General features: G+C 37.8%; 1 protein-coding gene across 4 annotated transcripts in view; it reads right to left on the reverse strand.

The window, feature by feature from the left end:
• The window catches only part of LOC121423170 (CD63 antigen-like), a 31,160-nt gene extending 19,071 nt beyond the window's left edge, over positions 1–12,089 (reverse strand). Inside the window, exon 1 of one of the 4 annotated variants that reach the window (XM_041618485.1) lies at positions 11,790–12,089. In XM_041618485.1, the coding sequence (XP_041474419.1) occupies positions 11,790–11,849 (60 nt within the window). In that variant the 5' untranslated portion in view covers positions 11,850–12,089. The remainder of the gene's footprint in view (positions 1–11,789) is intronic. The other 3 variants (XM_041618501.1, XM_041618492.1, XM_041618509.1) reach the window with 3 other exon arrangements.
• Positions 12,090–23,168: the final 11,079 nt, after the last annotated feature.

Here is a 23,168-nt window from a genome sequence, read left to right on the forward strand (position 1 = left end):
GTTTCGTTCCCTTCAAGTTTATTTTTTCCCATTTTGGTGCATTTCAGGCAAAAACCGGAAAGATGATCTTTACTTTGGTTCAGTTCTTTTCATATAGTTGAGTGATGTTCCAGCTGGAGCTTTTCAACATACCTACCGTGAAACCGTGAATATACTTCTATGAAATAAAGACAGAAATCAATGAGCCCCATCGGGGAGAATGGCGGCTGCACAATCATGAGAAATTTAAAAAATATATTAAAAAAAGTGTTTTAAAAACTCCTTGACGGTTGCCAGCTGTCTACATCAGACTTAGACCAAAAGCTTTGGTCTCTGTTATGTTGCCTGTTCCATTGAACTTCATTAGCAGTGGCCTGGAGGCCCAGGGCAACCAAAAATTAGAGCAGGGCCACTAAAATTTTTTAAAAGCCCACACTTGGCTGGCCCGGTCGGGCTTCCAAAGTTTTGATAAGTTTTCATGTTTTATTTGTCTTGGGGCCACCAAATTTGCTTTGTGGGCCACCAAAAATCTGAAATTGATGAGAATGAAACCTTTGGAACAAGATAGCTTGTGTGAAAAACAGAAAAGTAAAAGAAACAGATCAATGAAAGTTTGAGAAAAATCATAAAAATAATGAGAAAGTTATGAGCATTTGAAAATTGCGATCACTAATGCTATGGAAATCCTCAAATTGACAATGCGACAAAGATGTGTGACTTGTAAACAACTCTCCCCATTACTTTAGTTTATAAAATAGGTGTATTATTTCCACCCATGGGTTCAAAGCATCTCGCGGCGAAGGAATATCAGTCGTATGCACGCGGCACACACGACACAGTTAAATTTTTCTGGGCTTTTGCCCACATAAAATATTACTTATAATTTTATATCACATTCTGCTATGTAGGGACAGTGATTTTCCGCGATCGCGGAAAACGGACGGAATTCACGGAATCGGCTGTTTGAGCGGAAAGTGGCTTTTGAAACGGAAAATCACGGAAAACATGTTTTTTCTCAAAATGCACAAACAAGCAACAGAAATTAATCCCAAATCCTCAACAAAATACGAATATCAAAGTTCTGAAAAAACACGATCTCACTTTGCAACAACAATCATCGTAACTACACTCGAGCCTCTCCATCACTCGATCGTATCCAAATTAGTTTACACTTACGTCCGCATAGAAGGCAGAATCCGGCCGTGTGTTGCTGCCCTCTACGTTCGGTCATAATATAATGATCACGGTGATTCATCAAATCCAAAATGGCGGATATTCGGAAGTCGACGACTGCTCAAAACGATGTCCGAAAAGTCCCCAAATCAGCGATAAAATCCCATTTAACAATAAAATTACGCTAATAATATGAAAGGTGAGAATATATTAATGTTGATTATGTTTCCCTTAATATTTTATGAGCTCGAATCTCTTCGATTAATATGGATTTTAAAGCGATGTTAGTACATTGGTAGATGCAAATTTTGAGCAGCGCTAGCATTTTGACATCGCTACTCGTTGCGTATTGGTTTTCTATGTAAACGGAATTGTCAATTTTTCTTGTACACAAAGTCTATGGGGAAACGGAATTTCCGTTTTCAGACATGCTGAAACGGAATTTGAGATTTTCTGAAACGGAAAAGGCAATTTTTAAAAACGGAAAATCACTGTCCCTAGCTATGACACTTACCGAATCATTTAGATCCTTCCGTGACTTCTTGAAGTTTCTTTTAAAAAACATGTATATTTTCTTGATCTTTAGTGAAGATTTTACGGAGATGAAAACTGATCAGCGCAGATATCAATTTTCGCCTAAAGAGGGCGCGCAATTTATATTCATATCAAAGACACGACAAGGGAAAGACTAGGCACCTACACTTTTTTACACGCAAATCGACACAAGGCATTACGCGAAGTCCGTAAGTGTCAAATCTTTTCATTTTATAGACTTTGGGATACCTTATACGTATTATATACGTTCGTTAAAGCTTGTACTGCTGGTTTCTTTCCAGGCACGTATATTATTTTCATTTTTTTTTATTAGTCATCTTTTTAAATTCATTGCAAATAAGTGTTATCATCACCAATAATAATCTTTGTTTTTGAAGGTATTTCATTCATTGGTGCCCATAACTAGTAAATTAATCATAAGGATTGCGCATTCAAAAAATTTAGATACAGTTATAAAATTAAAGAGGAGCTGAATGAAGGTTGTGAAATTATTAGCGCCACCAACGGGCTTCCTTGTATTTCCGCAGAAGAGACAAGCGAAGTCACTTTCGAGGCCGAGGTAAGCGAAATTTGCTCTTTTTTAATGATTATTATTTCATTGTTTATTTTCATATTTCTTTAATATATTGCTACTTACTGGCAAGAGCCCTGGTGCGTAGCGAGAAGGAGTTTCAGCAAATATTACTTCAGCAATGAAGCGATGTTTGCCGACTACTTTGAAATCCAGGGTCAAACACGGTCTATTGTACAAGGTTAGCCTCCTACAATGTGTGAATGTATTTCAAGCATCTCGATTGGCCACAGCAATTGGCGACATCGCACGATTTGCGTGCTGTCACCACGCGGAAGACAAAGAAATCAAGATGGCGACGTAAACATGGCCGTAAGCTCTTCCTATCTTTCATAACAAATTTCTTGTTTTTTTAATGAATTCTTCTTTAAAAATGAAATCAATATCAAAGAAATGTTGGAAATTAAGTTGAACCCCATGTTGTTTTAGGGCTAGATCTTTTACTTTTAGAGGGAAAGTAGAAATATCAGGGGGTGAAAGTTTCCGGTTTGTACCCGTACATGGGTGATTATAGCTTGGGATCCCAGGCGTCAGTGGGAAGTAACCATACGTAGACTAGATCTAGATGACTTAGTTTTACTCCTCAGACGCATCCAGGCTAGCAATTTTTTAGCATAGTGATTGCAATATTCAAAGGCTTATAACTTTCTCATTATTTGTCCTATTTTTCTCAAACTTTCATTATTCTTATTCTTTGATTTTACTGTTTTGGCACACGCCTACTTGTTGCAAGATTTCATTCCCCTTTAACGTTAGCATTGCAATTAACCCACTAACGTTAATGCTGGCTGCACGATATAGCATGTTATAGCGATGATAGCGATGTCTCCAGTATTTCAAATAATTATACATACATTTTTTACCTAACAAAAAATGCTTTATTGAGTTTCAAACATATTTATTAAAATTTAAGAAACACACACATAGTCGTATCAACAATTCTCAGTATTGGATATAGAACACTTCACAACAGGCAGAACAGCACAATTGCATGCCGCCCTTTGGGAGTACGTAAACCCTCCGGGACCCCCCCCCACCCTGACTGCCTGACAATCACAAGATACCATGGTAACAATCCGTCACTGATGTTCCACACACTGACAACACGCCCGCCCTACGAGAACCATGCAGCTTGCTCGAAGAAGGTTTCTGAGAAAGCCGGCCCACGTGCGTGGCGAGAAGAAAAAAAAGAATGTGCATGCAATGGACAAAACTACCCTCGCCATTGAACAATTTTACGGACGTCTTTCTCTCAAAAAGTAAGAATTTTATAAATTTTGATGTCGCGAGCAAACATTTATTAGAGTTTGCACCATTCCGAATAGTTGGCGAATCTAAAACTCGCAAGTATCGCCAATAATTCAGTAAGATCCAACAAGTTCAAATCTTGCTAATTGATTTCGAATGGACCGAAATATTATAGTCCGAATCGTTCTTGGACGTGGAGTTTGAGGCTGAAACAAGAGATAAGAAAACCTTTCCGAAATAACGAATCTGGCGCAATTTTACGAAAATGCAGAAAGAGATGTAAAGAGGCCTTGTTATTCCTAATGATTTCTTGAAAAAATTTGGCGAACGAAAAACAATCGTTTGATTAATCAGGATTTTTATTAATTGCCGATGTCCGGCCGCCGAATGTTCTATAATAATATTGGGAAGGGAGAATAACCAACCATTTAGAGTAGCGATTGCACAGCTATTCTATCGAAAGAAATAATTCCCAGTCTCTCTCCCTCACCTTTCACCCAATCTAATTGGCTCAACAATAAAGCCCTTTGTATGCAAGGACAAAAGGAAAGTTTATCGCCTTTATCTATCGTGTTGAAATCTCCTGGGGACTGCTTCTTTGATGCCCCGCGGTTATTGATTTTCTTCGGCGCTATTGTTTACGAGCAACAAAAGGTGGATCAAGTGCAACAATACGGCGAGCTCATTAACTTACATCCTCGTTCTCCAGAAAAACTACGACTCCGAAACGACTGTGCCACGCTGGGAATCAAAAAAAGTTACTTCTGAAATTAATGCTGTAACCGATTTTTATTCCAATTCCCGATCCGATCCGATTTTCCCCTTTTTTCTACATTTTTCCGAACTCCGATTTTTGACCAGTGGGGAAAAAATCGGATCGGAAAAACCAAAACATAACATGACAAAAAAAAAACATGTGGCGACATGTTTGCCGTCAAAATGCGCTGGTGGTTTGTTTTGATCTCAGACAAAAGCGGTGGAAGGAAAAGAAGATAAAGGGGAAGAAAATTATGATTTGTTTTTATCTCCGATATTAGCGGAAAGGCAGGTGGAGAAGAAGATTATGATTTGTTTTGATCTCCGACATAATCGGGGAAGAACAAAACGATGATGATAATTGGTGATAATTTGTTTTGATCTCCGACAAAAATGGAGGAAGAAAAAATACGAAAAGACGATATGTTTTGATCTTAAGCGGAGGCAAATAAGATTTAGTTGAACACGCTGACATGCGCGGTAATATTTACGACCATCTGACTATACGTCCTCTAAGAGTTTACGATTACCTCCGCCATCACTACGATGTTGTAAAGAAGGTGAATATCATTGTTTAACCACTCTGGATAATAATGCGTCCTTTTCGGGAGGTCATGCGACCTTTAAGAGTTTACGATTACCTCCGCCATCACTACGATGTTGTAGAGAAGGTGAAAATCATCTCTAACAACTTTGGATAATAGTGCGTCTTTTTCGGGAGGTCTTGCGACCTTTATGAATTTACGATTACCTCCGCCATCACTATGATGTTGTAGAGAAGGTGAATATCACGGTAAACAACTCTGGATAATAATGCGTCTTTTTCGGGAGGTCATGCGACCTTTAAGAGTTTACGATTACCTCCGCCATCACTACGATGTTGTAGAGAAGGTGAATATCATGGTTAACCACTCTGGATAATAATGCGTCTTTTTCGGGAGGTCATGCGACCTCTAAAAGTTCACGACGGACGCCGCCATCACCTCGATGTTGTAGAGAAGAGGCCAATCGTTGATCGGCGGTAGTGTCCGCGCTGGAACGTCATTATCTTATTTTCCTTCCTCCGATTATGTCGGAGATCAAAACAACTCATCATCTTCTTCCTCCGCTTTTGTCGGAGATATAAACAAATTCTGCCATCAGTGTAGCGTGCCGCATTTGTCCACGCGCCGGCCACATACAAATTTTAATGTATTATTTCTTTTAATATCTTCCGATCCGATATCCGAACCGATTCCGATTTTAGGAGCAAAACTTCCGAACCGAACTCCGATCCCGTAATTGCTCTAACTTACATTATCTGAAATAGACTTAGTTTCACTACCACTTAACGCCACTTAAGGTTGGTAGTGCACTACCAACCTTAAGTGGTGTTAAGTGGTAGTGAATATATTCATTCTTTAGTAGATCATTTTCAGCGTTCCATCCATCCAACTGTTGTGGCCGAGTCGTACTTTTTCATTGTCATAATCTATGTGTTCTTCTGTTGTGACCCAGCTGTTCTGTGTGTGAAAGAATGCCGTTAGCAGGGTGTAGACAGATGAAAGAATGAGCATTTGTTGGTGGTATTGTGGTTGTACGAGAGTCGTGCTTTTGCTCCAAGACAATAGTTACATCCTGTTGTGAATCGACCCACCTTCACCTCGCCCCGAAGAGTTCCTTTTGTTATGCAGTGTGAAACGATGAATAGACCGTCCTGTATTCATGCCGATGATCCGTATTGCTTCTTTGATTAGCGCCGCCCCTCGCCGCCACAACTATCCTTCCCTTTCCCCAAAACTACGACTGCATAACGGATATCGTGCAGCTCTTGAACGGTCCCTTTCCCCAAGTAGTAATTTATAACCAGTTTATCTCGCGATAATCTGATTCAAGCCGAGTCAATTGGCCTGGCATGAAAACTGGCTTCGGTTTGCACTTGATCGCCAAGAAATGCCCATGCAGTTTGGAGCATGCAGGGCGGTCAGCCGGTGCACCGCGCCTGCTACAGATTTAAATGAATCCATTCATGAGTTTATTTTTTATGTTTCGTTTATCACATCCTCGTCTTGTATTGAATTTAAACAATATTTATTTCGATGTATGATACCGAGGCGACAATCTACATTTTCTACCTTATTTATTTAGCTGTAAGGAAATGAATTCATTCCCAGAGGTATCTAAATTGATTTTAAATCTTTCAATTCTACATAAGTTGATATCATCCCATGTTTAAAACCAACACGCCAATGAGTCATTGAACACCCAAGTTCCATCAAGTTTCCACGTGGTATGCATTATTGTGATATTCATCTGTCAATGAAATTCAAATAATTTTCTTAATAGTATGTTTCATGATGTTACGTTTTACTCAATTTAAATTCATTTCCATGTCATTTTAATTGATTTGCTTTAATTAGCAAAGCTTTTAAGGCCTGGTCCCTACCATTTTCGATTTTTTTTTTGATTTTGTGAGCGAAATTCGACCCTCTTTCCCTACCACTCCAACAACGCTCGGGTGGTGTGACCAGGCATTGACTCCTAACGTTTGACGCACCGCCGAACTCCAGTCCTGGGAAATCAAGCGCGGCAAAACCAAGAAAAAGTGGTTTAATATTCTCATACGTCTAGACCGTATATTGATAGTTAATCATTTAGTTCGATCATCCGGTTTGTTTTGAAATATAAAATGCATAGCTTTTGAACATTCTCTAGAAAAAAAAAATCACCGGTTAGAATAGAACCTGGCGGTAGAATCTTTTGGTAATAATTTTAAAATGAAGGCAGAAGAGGCAAATGATCGTCTTTATAAACAATGATAACTTTTCTGAAAAATGAGACTAGTGAATCGGGGACTCGATCATCGATGGTGCGCTGGAAGGTGTTTTGATGGTTTGATTAATATGTGACCTCGTAAAGCCGTGGCTGTTAATTTTTATTTGTTTATATAACTTGGAAGTCCTTAATCATTTTCTTGACATTCTGAATTATATTATTGGGATAAAACATTTTCTCATATAGTTGTTTTATGTTATTTTCCTATAATAATGTCAACCCCGAAAAGCCTTTCCAAGACTATGGGACATACTCCATTTTTTTCATTAAAGGCATGTGTACCAAATTAATTTGGCCTAAATTTTCTCGAGCTACACTTTCCGAGCCAATCCCTGAGATAGCCTCATTCTTTCACTAAAAAGCAATGTTTCTTGATTTTTTACACTGAGATTTTCATTCATAACAGTATTAATTGTAATTAATTGTATTTTAATAATCTGTTATCTTAAGTCACGATCGAGGTGCGTTTAATTTCATGAAAGTGGTTGACATCGTTTTCATTCATTTACAATTTATCATTTCTTATACTGACAATTCCCAAGATTTGATAATTATATGAGGCACTTTGTGTATGCCCCCCAAAAAACATTGTGAACATGGCAGATTTGAAGCAAACCAATCGTATATTTCACGCGAGAATTATATCTTTGTCATTTTTGTTCAAACCACATCATGTAACTGAATAATCCCGTTAAATTCACGATCGTCACATACCCCGTGCACAGCTCAGCAAGCGTTAATACATGTCCCACATATAGAGATCGGTGCTGTGCATACATGCGTTGTGCACAAGTACATGGGCACTCCGCATCGCATGCAAACAAACCACGTTTTCGCAGTCTAGTCAGTCGCATGTGTACCGTTCACACAGTGGAAAATCGACTTGGGAGAGCGATCGAAACTTGACATACCGTACACATGACTGTACATGTACCATCGGTCAGTTTCGTTGGTAGGACTGTAACATTACGTGTATCGATAGCTCAAACCCGGAAGTCATAGACAATACTGTACATTTCGTATATATTGAACACGCGCAAACACTTTTTTCTCTTGTTTTCTTTATTGATTTTTTTTTTGTCTAGGCTCAAAAATCGGAACATTCCGATTTTTCTGCTCTAAAAAATTTAAAAAACGGGACAATTCCGATAAAAACGGGACAGTTGGCAAGTATGGGTATACGTCGAAATCCGCCTATTTTAGTACAAGCCTGGTAGAGGCTTTTTGACCCACATTTTTTTTAAAACAAAAATGAATAGCATTTCTTTCTGTCCACGATCTTTCTTTTCTCATATTTCATTTCTCTTTCCTTCGGATTTTTGTTCTCTCCCGTCGCTATTTCCTTTTCCTTCTTTATTTCCTTTGTTGGATGTTAATTCAACAAATTGTGAAGTGTGATCTCATTTATTTGGAGGGATGAAACATACTAGCTAAAGGAGGGCATTCCATCGTCCCGTACATAAAGAGATGCTCGATACCCCCATGCCCCCCCCCCTCTCTCTTTCATCTTCCGCCTCGTGTTTGTAAACATCCCAGGTTAGGCTGAATGTGCGTGTTCTTGTCATTGCAGGGTCATGAAGAGGTCAATGACCGCCTCTGTATAACGCGATCCCCACTTTTAAAGGGGTACCCTATGCTAAAAACATGATTTCAACAAATGAACCAATGGGGGGATGTCAGAATCAGATGGAAATTTTCTTATTTTCACCACACGTTTAATTTCTTTAAAAAGTGAAAAGTGGAAGCCCCCCCCCATTCCATGGCATTTGAACAATGAATTACTAAGATGCGTTTCTCAATTATAAATGACATCGTTAATACCTTGGTCACATTTGTTCTACGGCGGCCGTACGGCGAGTCGAAAACAGCCGTTTTAACATTTTTTTGTACCAGCTACATGTGGTCTAAATAAAAATGAATAAAACAACTTTTTTTGACTTGCCGTACGGCCGTCGTAGAACAAATAATAATAATATAGGATATTTATATTGCGCACATATCCACCTTGTTAGGTGCTCAAGGCGCTCCTATATTACCCGGCTAAGCTAGGCGTTCATAGCGCACACAGCTTCTTAAGGAATCACTTCCTACCGGTACACATTTACCTCACCTGGGTTGAGTGCAGCACATTGTGGATCAGTTTCTTGCTGAAGGAAATTACGCCATGGCTGGGATTCGAACCCACGACCCTCTGTTTCAAAGTCCGAAGACTAATCCACTGGGCCACAACGCTCCACGTGACCAAGGTATAACTTAGAATATTTCCGATTTAGGCTTACAGGCCCTACATTTTTTAGGAGTCGACGTAAAACAGCTCTTAAGAAAAACACCAATTTACTACAAAATCTCTTAAGAGAAATGTAAATGAATGCCGCATAATCTCATGAATATAATTTCCTTCAAAACTTTCCATCTTTTTGGTGTGTAATCCCTTAACTTTCCATTTTATACATCATGTTAGTTGCACCAGTAGCGTAACTACGGGGGACACAATCATGTCCCTTCTCCCAAAATCGACTGATAAAAAAAAGGAAAATGAGATAGGGAGAGGGAGTTGTTTCATTTCTTTCAAACATTGAGTAAACATGATATGCTTTAACCCCCATGCGTCCAAGTTTAAGTTCATCTTCGTGGTAGGCTGCAGAGCCCTTTGAAGTTTACAGCAGATGAATGAACGAACCCTAAACGGCGATGACTAAAGTTGGTTGTCTATTCATGTCGTGTTAAATGTTCAAACTTTGTCCTGGATTGATTTGACTTAGTTCGTTACTCATACTTATTTTACAGAGAAGTTGGACATTTTGATTTTTTTTCCTTCGTTATTGCTGAAGTTCTCTTTTATTTGCCGATGATAGCGATGTCTCCAGTATTTCAAATAATTATACATACATTTTTTACCTAACAAAAAATGCTTTATTGAGTTTCAAACATATTTATTAAAATTTAAGAAACACACACATAGTCGTATCAACAATTCTCAGTATTGGATATAGAACACTTCACAACAGGCAGAACAGCACAATTGCATGCCGCCCTTTGGGAGTACGTAAACCCTCCGGGACCCCCCCCCCCACCCTGACTGCCTGACAATCACAAGATACCATGGTAACAATCCGTCACTGATGTTCCACACACTGACAACACGCCCTGCCCCCGCCCGCCCTACGAGAACCATGCAGCTTGCTCGAAGAAGGTTTCTGAGAAAGCCGGCCCACGTGCGTGGCGAGAAGAAAAAAAAGAATGTGCATGCAATGGACAAAACTACCCTCGCCATTGAACGATTTTACGGACGTCTTTCTCTCAAAAAGTAAGAATTTTATAAATTTTGATGTCGCGAGCAAACATTTATTAGAGTTTGCACCATTCCGAATAGTTGGCGAATCTAAAACTCGCAAGTATCGCCAATAATTCAGTAAGATCCAACAAGTTCAAATCTTGCTAATTGATTTCGAATGGACCGAAATATTATAGTCCGAATCGTTCTTGGACGTGGAGTTTGAGGCTGAAACAAGAGATAAGAAAACCTTTCCGAAATAACGAATCTGGCGCAATTTTACGAAAATGCAGAAAGAGATGTAAAGAGGCCTTGTTATTCCTAATGATTTCTTGAAAAAATTTGGCGAACGAAAAACAATCGTTTGATTAATCAGGATTTTTATTAATTGCCGATGTCCGGCCGCCGAATGTTCTATAATAATATTGGGAAGGGAGAATAACCAACCATTTAGAGTAGCGATTGCACAGCTATTCTATCGAAAGAAATAATTCCCAGTCTCTCTCCCTCACCTTTCACCCAATCTAATTGGCTCAACAATAAAGCCCTTTGTATGCAAGGACAAAAGGAAAGTTTATCGCCTTTATCTATCGTGTTGAAATCTCCTGGGGACTGCTTCTTTGATGCCCCGCGGTTATTGATTTTCTTCGGCGCTATTGTTTACGAGCAACAAAAGGTGGATCAAGTGCAACAATACGGGGAGCTCATTAACTTACATCCTCGTTCTCCAGAAAAACTACGACTCCGAAACGACTGTGCCACGCTGGGAATCAAAAAAAGTTACTTCTGAAATAGACTTAGTTTCACTACCACTTAACGCCACTTAAGGTTGGTAGTGTCTACAGGTAGGACTATGGTATGCCAATGCTGTATAGAGCACACACTTGAAAAATCATTAAAATATCACTTTTGTGACCAAAATTACTAATTTCCATACAGTTTTAATTTATTTATCATTAGTAATGTGGGAATAATTTTTGTATTCACCAGAGCGCTCAAAAACTTGAATTTTGGGCATATTTTTGTGTACACCCTCTATTGGTGGAAAGTAATATGGCAAGAAAATTTTCATTTTTTGATCTCTATTTTTAAGAAAAAATGATATAAAGAATCAAATTTAAATAAGAGCCAAGCAGTTTGAATTAACAGGTCTAATGGAAACTGTCAGTGTAAAAAAGTCAAGCATTTGCCCCAAAGAAAAAGAGAAAATAAGCCAAACATTGCCACCCTTATTTTGTCACACATGGAGATATAACTGAGAACAAGGTTATATTATAACCTTGTTCATTGAATGAGTGTGTAGGCCTAGGCCTACGAGAATTTTTTTTTTTACCGGTAGGCCTAATGTTAAAAAACTTCTCGAAACAGACAACTGCCACTCCCTCCAGCTGTGTCTAGATCTAACGTTACCGTACTTACGAAAAATATGAAGTTAAAGAAGAACATCAAATATTTGATGCATTTTGCTGATCCTTCCATTTTGACTGTTCTTCTTTTATCACTCCTTAGGTAGAGGGGGACGTCAAAGATTCGAAGCAAAGGTGGCTGATCTACGATTAATCCTCAACAGCTTTTTGCAGCGCTCAAGTATACGTGTCGCCTGATCCTCTTGCAGCCTGCCTGACGCGATCCTCTATGTAGCTAGCTAGCTCGGAGCGCAGATTACCTCGACAATAATGCACACAGTATAGTACAATCACGTCACACTAGTACCTCAGCCAACATGAACAAAATACTGTCAACAATACCAAAGCGCTCTAAAAAATCATACGCGGTGTAAAAAGATAGGTCTTTTTTATAGTGTCAGTAAAAATCAGGTAATTCATTCTTCAAAACAATATCAGAGCAATTCATAAATATGAATGATGAAATAAAGCTGATTGATAAGATAGATAATTTTTGTAAGAAAATCGCAAATTAAATGGCATGACCAAATCACCTTATTTCTTGATTTCATTATAATTACGCATCCTGAATACCGAAACGTCATAACTTTTTTAGAGGATTAGCTCATAAGTTTATTCATCATCACATGGAATACTAGAAATCACGTGCAGTTTGAGATGAACAGTCCCAACAACAATGTTTATGGGGTCTGTTTAAAACAAACCAAAAATGCATTACCCGGGGCATTACCTGGGGTATACTCCCGGTGTACTCTCCCTTTTTCTTCAAAAGTTGAAACAAAATAATTTTTATATATAAATAGGCTTTGCGGTAGATAATGAGTAAGAAACCTGGCCCGGGGGTTAGAAATGAATTCATTGAAAACAATCATAAAAATTGAATGACCCTTGCCGATTTATAGGCGTATTAAATTCTTCTTTTGCGTGGAGGGGGAATGGTGGGAGTTTGCTTAGAAGCAAACAATTTTCATGATTGTTTTCAATGAAACAAAATTATTGTTAATATTCATTTCTAACTCATTATCAACCACGACAATGTAAAGTATATTGTGCCGTGTAACGTCAGTTACCGTGAACATGCCCATATATGTAAAAAATATAATAAAAAGATGGAGAACTGAGAGCAACATGGGAAGAAAAGGAAATGTGATAATCAAAAATTTCGCGTCATTACATTAAAATGAAAATTTCGCTCACACTTCGCGCTCGCTGTTAAAGGTTTAGGAAATTGAGATCTGATTTCCTAATATTTATATAAAAGTTAGGTCCTACCTTAAATTCTTGCTCGCCAGAGGATCCAGCCGCTCAGGTAAATTTCACAAATCCAGTGACAAGAAATATATACACTTCACAATTTCAAATAGATTAGAAAAAGGGACAGACGTCACAAAATGTCTCGCGAAGTAATGAGCTCATTAAGTATGCAGAGAATATAAACTTCGAAGGAGTGGAAGTGACGGTATGAAGTAAGAATTGAAAAAGATAGAGAAATGAGTATAAAATGATCCTCCACAAGATTTGGTTCGATCCTCACTAGCAGCTGGATGAGATGGTCAGCATGAGTGGTTAGGACGAAGGCAGAGAGTAGAGTGATGATGTGGTAGAGAAAACAAGTTGTTTTTACCAACATCAGAAAAGGTGAAACAAAGAAATAAGCGCCAAAAAGGGGGGCAAAACACAGTTGAGAAGAACAAAGAAGAGAGAAGCAGACTGTGAGAAAAGTAAACATGCAAGCATCTCTGTAGTGATGTTGTATACCTGCAAGTTCATTGCAATAAACAAGGAACAATGAAAGGATGTTTGCTCCAAGTCTAAGAACAAAAGAAAGGTTGTTTCTTAATAGAAGAATGTGTTTGCCAAGTAGATTTGGGCAGGAAATGAGTTGCCTTGTTCTGTGCAAGTAAAGTATAGTACATTGCACATGGCAGAAACAAGTTAGAATATAGATATGAAATTGGAAATAAAAGAAAGAATTTATATACAACATGAACAGAATATTGAAATATAAATGAAAATATATACAAGAAAAGAATATATAGATGTAGATATATGAAAAGCTATAGTCAAGTCACTACAGTAGCTCCCCCTAGATTTGTACCGAATAGAAATGTAGTAACAAATCGACAAGGGAAAGTAAAAGGGAACTTGGCTATATAAAACAAGAAAATAAAAGGACTGGAAACATTAGTGAATTGTGAGACATGTTTCACTCGTCTCCGAAAAATTGAACGTACTTGGCAGGAAACCTCACATGGCGACCAGAACGGGTCTTACGAATTTCGGGAGGCGTATGCTTGTCATCAGAATCCCCTGCCAAGTCCGTGGAGTTGGATTGTTGATGAACTTGGTCAGGTGGATTTTGATGAGAAGATGAAGGAGTGATAGCATCCTGCTCGATGAAAGCCGGTTTCAGGAAACCAAAACCCAAGAAGAGAAGCAATCTTATTGGAAAGAGTAAAATGAGAAGAACAATTCAAAAAAAGTTTCATCAAAATCGATTATGAAATAAGAAAGTTATGGACGATTAAAAAGTCTTGTTGTACTTTCTATGTGGATCCTCAAATTGGCAAATGTGCTTCAAAATGGCTGATTTTGTGGACAACTCTCCATTTGTTTTGTACACAAATTTTCAGATTTTCCTCATTATCTTTCAAATTGCATATTGCCTCCTTCTGAGCACAACATATGTCATGGGAAAATATAATCCACACCATATATGTCAAGGTCAGGAGGTGATAATGTAAAATATGTAAAATAAAGGGGGAAATCTGAAAAAATGTGTACAAAACAAATGGAGAGTTGTCCACAAAATCAGCCATTTTGAAGCACGTTTGCCAATTTGAGGATCCCCATAGAAAGTACAATAAGACTTTTTAAACGTCCATAACTTGCTTATTTCATAACCGGATTTGATGAAACTTTTTTTAAATTGTTCCTCTCATTTTACTCTTTCCAATAAGATTGCTTCTCTTCTTGGGTTTTGGTTTCCTTTAAGGGTAAAGTCCATCCCAGAAAAATGTTGATTTGAGTAATAAGATAAATGTTACACTAGCAAAATGCTATAGTCTAACATCACAATCGGATGTAAAGTAAGAAAATTATTTCATTTTAAAGTTTCAATTATATTTCCCAAATAATGCACAACTCAGTGACATGCAAATATCTCTCTTTTTTTTATTGTTTGAATTATACAAATTTCTTTATTTGGCAATAAGGACCATACAGTATAAAACAGTGCTATTTCCATATTTTCAGGAAAAAATTAATCGTTGTTTCACTAGACAATGAGGAGAAATTAGAAATACAAAAGAAATAGTGAGTGGATGACGTCATCAGTCTTCTTATTTGTTTGCATACCGATCAGATTTGTGAAATGTCATAACCGTTTCCTATTTTACATCCGAATTTGATGGAATTTACAATGTTATGCTTGTTGGATTTTTATTAAAATCAACTTTTTGTTGGGGTGGACTTGTCCTTTTTTAAATTAGTGCGGATAATCTGCTCACTATGATACCATGGAACTTTGAAGGCCCTATCCAATTTCAAAGTAAATATGCACTGACTATTTTGCTCGTGATTCGAGTTTCCATTAAATTCTGTTCATGCAATACAATAAGTACTGAATATTAAAATAAAATCAGCTAGCGCTACGCGCTGGCATTATTTGCCACAGGCAAATTAAATGAGCTACGGTCGTATTCTCTTCATGTATTGCAGAAAGCAATAATTCAAGGGTTACTGTTATAGGTCAGTAAATAACTTATACCATGGTCACATTGGCTGTACGGCGGCCGTACAGCGAGTCGAAAACAGCCTTTTTATTCATTTTTATTCCAACCACCTATGCAGTGGCGTACCGTGGGTCATGGCATGGGGGGGGGCACCAGCAAAAATTTTGAGTCACCTAGTGAGCATGCGAAGACCTAATAGAGAGATTTTAAGGACGGTGCCATTAAACGGATATGTATGACACTGGTCGAATAATGTGAGCGCGAAGCGCGAGCTTAAAATTCTTGATATTCAGACCTAAACAGGGATATTATAATCAATCTTTTGTAATCATGATACGTACATGTCTCGCTAAATAATGCGAGCGCGAAGCGCGAGATGAAATCATTTGTAAATATTGACCCCCAAACAGGAGGATTTTAAGGACATTATTTTAGGAATCCATTAAGAGTATACACATCTCACCATAGTCATTTATTGCAAATAAGCGCTTTCTCCTTTCTCCCTCTTTTTCTCCTCCCCCCCCTCTTTTTAGTCAGCCGATTGGGGGGGGGACACGTGCCCCCCATGCCCCCCGTATAGTTACGCCACTGTACCTTTGTATAGCTGGTACAAAAAAAAAATGTTAAAACGGCTGTTTTCGACTCGCCGTACGGCCACCGTAGATCGAGCAAATGTGACCGATGTATTACTTTCATCTCTCTCTTGGCATCGATTGTACATGACCGTCTTGTTCATGGTTTCAAAAAGTGCTTAGAATCTGAGGTTTTGAGACAGATTTTGTTTAGCTCGCGCTTCGCGCTTGCATCAAGTGTTTAGATAGATACACATCATGTTCATGGTCATTTAAGTCATAAATGTATTAGAATTTTAAGAATTTTAAGGCTCGGGTCGGAATATCCAAAATGTTCAGCTCATGCTTCGCTCTCGCATAAAATCTTAGTTAGATAACCATTCTGTTCATGGTTACCAAAAGTGCTCCGAATCTCCAAATTTTAGGTCAGATTACCAAAAAAATTGTCAGATCGTGCTTCCCGCTCGCATCAATTGCTTAGGGTTACACTTCATAATTCTGAAGGTTCGTAATTAATTCCGAAACACGTAAATTGCCTGTATCTCGATGTTCGTTAATCTGGAAAAGTAAAAGGGTTCGTTAATCCGAGAATTTATGGCGTTATTCCGAAGGTTCGATAATCCGAAAACGAAATAAGGTTCGATGTTCCGAAGGTTCGTTAATCCGAAAACGAAATAAGGTTCGTTGTTTCGATGGTTCGTTAGTCCGAAAACGAAATAAGGTTGGTTAATCATTTCGTTTTCGGACTAACGAACCTTCGGAATTACGAACCTCATTTCGTTTTCGGATTAACGAACCTTCGGAATTACGAACCTCACTTCGTTTTCGGACTAACGAACCTTCGGAATTACGAATCTTCTGAATATCCGAACCTTCGGAATAACGAAGCTTCGCAATTACGAATGGTATGCGATTGCTTACTTAGATGTCCATGCTGTTCATGGTCTGCTTAGAATGTCCAGTTTGGGGTACTCGTAATTTGAATAACAAAAATTTTGAGCTCGTGCTATGCGCTCGCACGAAATGTATAGTTAGCCCGGGGGGGGGGGCCACTTACATTGACGAGTGGATACCATGCGCGACCAAAAAAACACGTAAAAAGGATGTCTTTTTCACGATAGGGCACGTTACGTACGTAACGTGATAAGGGTGTCAAAAACACAAAAATAATGAAAAAAGGGTATCTATTTCGTTAGGAAAATTACGTGTTTAGGGTCGAATTTGCGGGGATGATAAAAGAAAATTAAAATGTTTTAGAAAGGATGTCCTTTTTGCCCCAACACTTCGTGTTAAGAGTCCGATTTGCGCGAGGTTTAGAATGTGGGGTCGTACTAAACCAAAATAAGTTAAAGCCGACGACCAAAGGACCCGTAACAATAAAACATTCCTGTACTTGTTTAGGGGTTCCTTTCAGGGAATATTTGCCAAGAGTATCGTTTTGTCTTCAATACTTGATAAGGGTAGGGTTTCACACGCCAATACTTGTTAAGGGGTGCATTTTCAGAATATGGAAATTACGTGTTTAGGGTGCTTTTCGATACCCCATGGTCGCGCATGGTATCCACTCGTGAATGGAAGTGGCCCCCCCGGGATAGTTAGATGCTCATCCTACTCATGATAACCAAAAGTGCTTAGAATGTAAACAAAATTTAAGTCAGAGAATCAATATTTTTAGCTCGGGCTTCGCGCTTGCACCGTTATTGTTTAGATAGATACAAATCCCATTGGTAACAAAAAGTGCTTTAGAATATAGAAAAAATGTTCAGCTCACGCAACGCGCTCGCATAAAAATGTTTAGTTTAGATACCCATTCTGTTCACGATTATCAAAAAGTGCTTAAAATATCTACATTGTAGGTCGGGATATCAAATATTTTCATATCACAGATAGATACCCATCCTGTTCATGGTCACAATAGTGCTTTAATAGAATGTCCAGTTTTGTGTTAGAATTTAAAAAAAATCCTGCTTGCGCTGCCGGGTGGGGGCACTCGACCAAAAAAGTAGTGAGGTGTGCTGCGGGCGAGACAAAAAACGGGGGAGGGGGGCTTGGAGCGGGCTAAGTTGTAAAAAGGAGGGTCCTTGAAACGTGCTTCGGAACTACAAATGTTTGTGAAAACGGGGGTCCTTGGAACGGATTGCAAGCGTGTGAGTGCGTATGCATCCCTATGGAACGGGTATGCGTGTATGATGCAGCTAGCCGGGTCGCTCGCGCAGAGGCGATGGTCGGACAGTGCTCTGCGGCCGCTTTTCACCGAAATTGCAGCTCACTGTAGCAGATCAATGCGATCGGAACGGCGTAACGAAAAATATGCGATGCTTTGGAGCGCATTTCTTTCTTTTTTTCTCGATAAGAGGAAAATGCTATGCCTTGGAGCGGCCTTCTTTGTTCTTTTTTCTCAATAAGACAAAAATGCTATGCTTTGGAACGGAAATCGAGTGTAAAAATGGGGGTCCCTCCGCGGCACATACCCACTATGCATTATACATGTATATTGAGTGCCCTTCCCACTGGGCTTGCGCTTAGCGTTCGCATAAAATGTTAGATACACATTCTGCTTGATAACCCAAAGTGCTTAGAATATGTCAACATTTTAGGTCAGGTTATCAAAAATTTTCATCTCGCGCTTCGCGCTCACATTAAAGGTTTATTTAGATACTATCCTCTTCATCATTCATGTTCATGAGGGGGTTCATTTTTTTGAAAAGTACATAATGGCCCACGGGGTGCAAAATCCTGTAAATGCGCCTGTCTTGTTTATTAAACAAAAATAGTATTAAAAAAAACAGCTTTTAGCAGCCGAATGGGAAAATACGGGTGAAAATATTTTTCCGCCCCCTAGATTTTTATGCTTCCGCCGCCAATGACCGTGGGTCACAGAATTGGGCAGACACCATCAAAATTTTTTAGTAACTAATTAAGGAGGCACGGCCGGCGCGCTTAATTGCTAGGTAGGCCGATACTGACCTAATTAAACGGATATGATCAGGGTTGGCGATTTTTTTTATTTTTAAAAAAAAATAAAAAAAATCGGATTTATTTGATTTAAATCAGATTTTTTTGATTTAAATCAGATTTTTTTGATTTTTTTAAAGTTCCTTCGAAAAAAAAGGGAAATTACCCCCCCCCCTTACTCTTACAATGACATCAATATTGATGTTATAAATTTCACCCCTAATATTGTTCTTAACCACATATTTTGTAATTAAAATCCAGTAAAAATTGACAATTAAAAATAAATTTGAGGAATCATGTATCTGAACTTAATTCTATCATACATAGGCCTTTGAAGGAATATTCCATAGGAAATTCCCAGTGAGTAGAGAAAATTCCCCTCTGGGATTTTTCATTCAAATATTTAAAAAATCCCTTATCAAAACTGCCAACAAACCCTTTGCCAATTGCTAGTATTCATGTATATTGTAAGTGAAATAATTAAAATCAATGATTTTTTCAATTAGTCACAGCTTTACAATAGTCAAAGAGAGACTACAACTGTATATGTTTAGGATCTTTGTAGTTTGATAAAAAGCTCTTCTCTTGCTACAGATATAGATGCAAAACTCTCAGTTTTGGAGAACAATATAAGAGATAGCTTAGTCAAAGGGTGACTATACTTCATTATGTTACTGTGATTTTTTACATTAATCTACAATTTTTATTCCCATATTCTCTACAAAAAAATCTGTTTGATCCATGAAGTATGAAAACAAATCTACTTACTTTTAACGTGAAGGATAAAAACTGCAAAACTGCTTAAATCACAACATATGTACATGTATTACAAAAAGTATTTTATTTTAAATGAGACACAGCTTACAACTGCCAATGATTGTAACTGAAGTACCTGCATCTTAACATTCAAATGCAGTGTTAAATGTTTATTCTGAGTTTTGCAAATTGTTGTTATAGAGCTCTTTCCATTATTACATACAGATACAAAACTTCCATTATTTGTAGCACTGAACATAAAATGGGCTGCAGTGACTTAAAAGGTTTATAAGAGAAAGCTTTTTCTCAACAGTCAAATTATGACTGTACTACATTATGTTAATGTGATTTTTATAATTGTTATTTAAAACATCAAATGTATGATAAATGTAACAATACGAAATAAGAGGCATTCTCATTGACTTTTATGTATTATATATTTTTTTTTACAAACTGCTCTCTGAAAAGTCTTTGGATTATGTAAAAACTTTATGTTAAGAAAGAAATTGACTAATAATAACTGACAAAGAATGTAAAATTTCAGAAGAAAAACTCGACATAATTTACAAAAAATGAGTACCTATTGACAACATACCTCTGTAGTTTTTAAGGAATTACCTGATTTTATCAATTTGATTTTAATTTGTTTTAAGTAGATATGAAGACTTTGTTGATCTTTTGTTGATATAAAGTTAATTCAAAGTTTTTCAGTTGACTTGAAGAATTAAAACTGCATTGAACAAATACTTTGTCAATAATTTGTACATTTTTCAATGGAAGTGATTTAAATCAATGATTTTTTAAAAAAAATCATGGTGATTTAAATCGCGATTTAAATCACGATTTAAATCAACATGATTTAAATCCGCCAACCCTGGATATGATGTATCTCACTGATCAAATAATGCGAGCGCGAAACGCGAGCTGAAAATTTTTGATATTCAGACCTAAAACGAGACATTATAAGCATTTTTTTAAAATTCAAATCATGGTACGTACCTGTCTCGCTAAACATGCAATGCAAGCGCGAACTGAATTTTTTGTATAGACCTCAAACAGGGTAATTTTGAGGTCTATTTTTTTAAGGAGTCCATTACGAGTATATATTTCACCATATAGTCATCTCGTGCGAGTGCCAAGCGCTTCCTGATTTTGTTAGAATTACATCTAAAAAAATGGAAGCACATTTTGTATCAGTAGTAATCATGATTATCATACTACTAATGATAATAATAGGCATTTATATGGCGCCATCTATCTAGAAATAATCTATTTCGAGGCGCATACACAACTCACGAATCAAATATTGGGAGCGCGAAGCGCAAACTGAAAATTTAGGAAATTCAGACATGAAGAAGGGGCATTCTAACGCTTGGTAATGTTTTATAATCAGACCTTAAAGCGGGCATTCACTTTGAATAGTCCTGAAATAGAAGCATATGTCATATAAATAAACAATAATAACTCGTGCGCAGTGCGAGCAGAAAATGTCATTCAGACCATAAAACTGACATTTTTACAGAGCACTTTTTAAAAATCAATTTGTAAATCACACAAAATAATGAAAGTTTGATTTCCGAGGTGAAATAGGTTTTGTATATTGACTTCCAAACTTGATATTCAAACTCCATATTGAACAAGATATGAAAATAACCTTACACGCAATGCGAGCGCGAAGCGCGAGCGAAAATTTTATAGTGACATGAAAGTTTTTTTTTCCAAGTCTTCCCTCATCTTAATTTATTCACTCCTCTTCCTTTTTCTTCTCTCTTTTCCCTAATTTTCCCCCTTTTTTTCTTTCTGTCCCTTTTTCTTTTTTTTGCTCCGCCAATGGGGGGGGGGGGGTGGCCGGGCCCCTTGGATCCGCCTGTGGGTATCTTTTTACATTAATAATGTGAGCTCGAAAATTTTTGATATTCTGATCTGACACTTTATCATTTAAGCACGTTTTGAATAATAATTAAAAAAAACAAGCAATCTTAATACATTTTTAATAAAGGTCAATAATACGAGCGCGAGCTCGAGATGAAAATATTTGATATTCCGATCTGAAAAGGGGTAAATTAAAACGTAATTTCAGCAATGTGTATGAAAATTCTAAAGTGGGGGAGGGTTCCTACAAAACGTCGTTTATTTTCATTACATTTCTGTAATTCGTCATACCTACCAGATTTTTGTTCTCTTCTGCATACATTCATATAATTAATAATATTAATATACATTTATATCGCGCCATCTACCTAGATATCTATTCCTAGGCGCATTGTTATTATTATTACCCCGGCTTATGCTCGAGCTGCTTCACACTGCTCAGTGCATTCAAGGAATTAATCCCCCCCCCCCTTGAGTGGCACAATTGAAAAAAAAATAATCGGTAAAAATGCCGTTGAAAGTGAAGAACTTTTTGAATGAATCATAGAACAAATACTAAAAATATCATTAAAAATGGCCAACTACATGCTCCACCATTAGAATTTCAATAGACAAATAATTTCAAATTCGTTCCTAAAAAGAAAACAAAAATATTTCATTACGAATTTGTCCTCCACTGGCAGTACATCATAACAAATGAAAGACAATAAACACTAATATTGAAGGAATATAAATGAACATGTATTGCAATACAATAAAAATGAACCAGCAAAATAATTACTCATACGACAGAATGGAAAACTTCTCCTTTAAGTCTCACAATAGATTTTTTCTTGGAAAACAAAAAAAGCATTTCAACAAATTTTACTGAATAACATGAATAAGGAAAGACCTATAGAAGCAGGCGCGTAACTATCCAGGATTTTGCAACCTGGGGGGGGGGAGGCATGTGAGCTTTTTGAAAATGGCGCCCCCCCCCGTTAGGCAGTGGCCTACCGTGGGTCACGGCACGGGGGAGGGGCACCAGCAATATTTTTGAGTTCATGAACACATTAAAAAAAAGTGGTCTTCAATTGCCTTTTCACGTGATTATGCAGTACGATCATTCAACATTCATTTAAGGCACCTTTGTATGCCTGGTAGCAGTTGAGATTGAGGGGGGGGGGGCACGTGCGCCCCCCCCCCTCAATCGGCTTGCCAAAAAAGGAGGAAATGGGAAAAAGGAAATAGAAACGTATGGGGAGAAGAATACATAAGAAATGTGTAGTATGAAATATTATCATCATATATTTGACGCCTCAGGACAAACATGCTCCTGTGTCGAACATCAATTCGGAGCCCCCTACATCAAACTAAAATTCGGCGCCCCGAGGTAGAACATGAAGTTTGCATAGGGGCGCCGAATTGATCTTCAACCTAGGGAGGCGATATCAATTCAGCGCTCCCTATGGATCAATTCGGCGTCCCTATATGCCGAACTTCAATTCGGCGCCCCCCATGTCG

The sequence above is a fragment of the Lytechinus variegatus genome, chromosome 1, assembly GCF_018143015.1.
Source record: "Lytechinus variegatus isolate NC3 chromosome 1, Lvar_3.0, whole genome shotgun sequence".
Taxonomy (NCBI): domain Eukaryota; kingdom Metazoa; phylum Echinodermata; class Echinoidea; order Temnopleuroida; family Toxopneustidae; genus Lytechinus; species Lytechinus variegatus.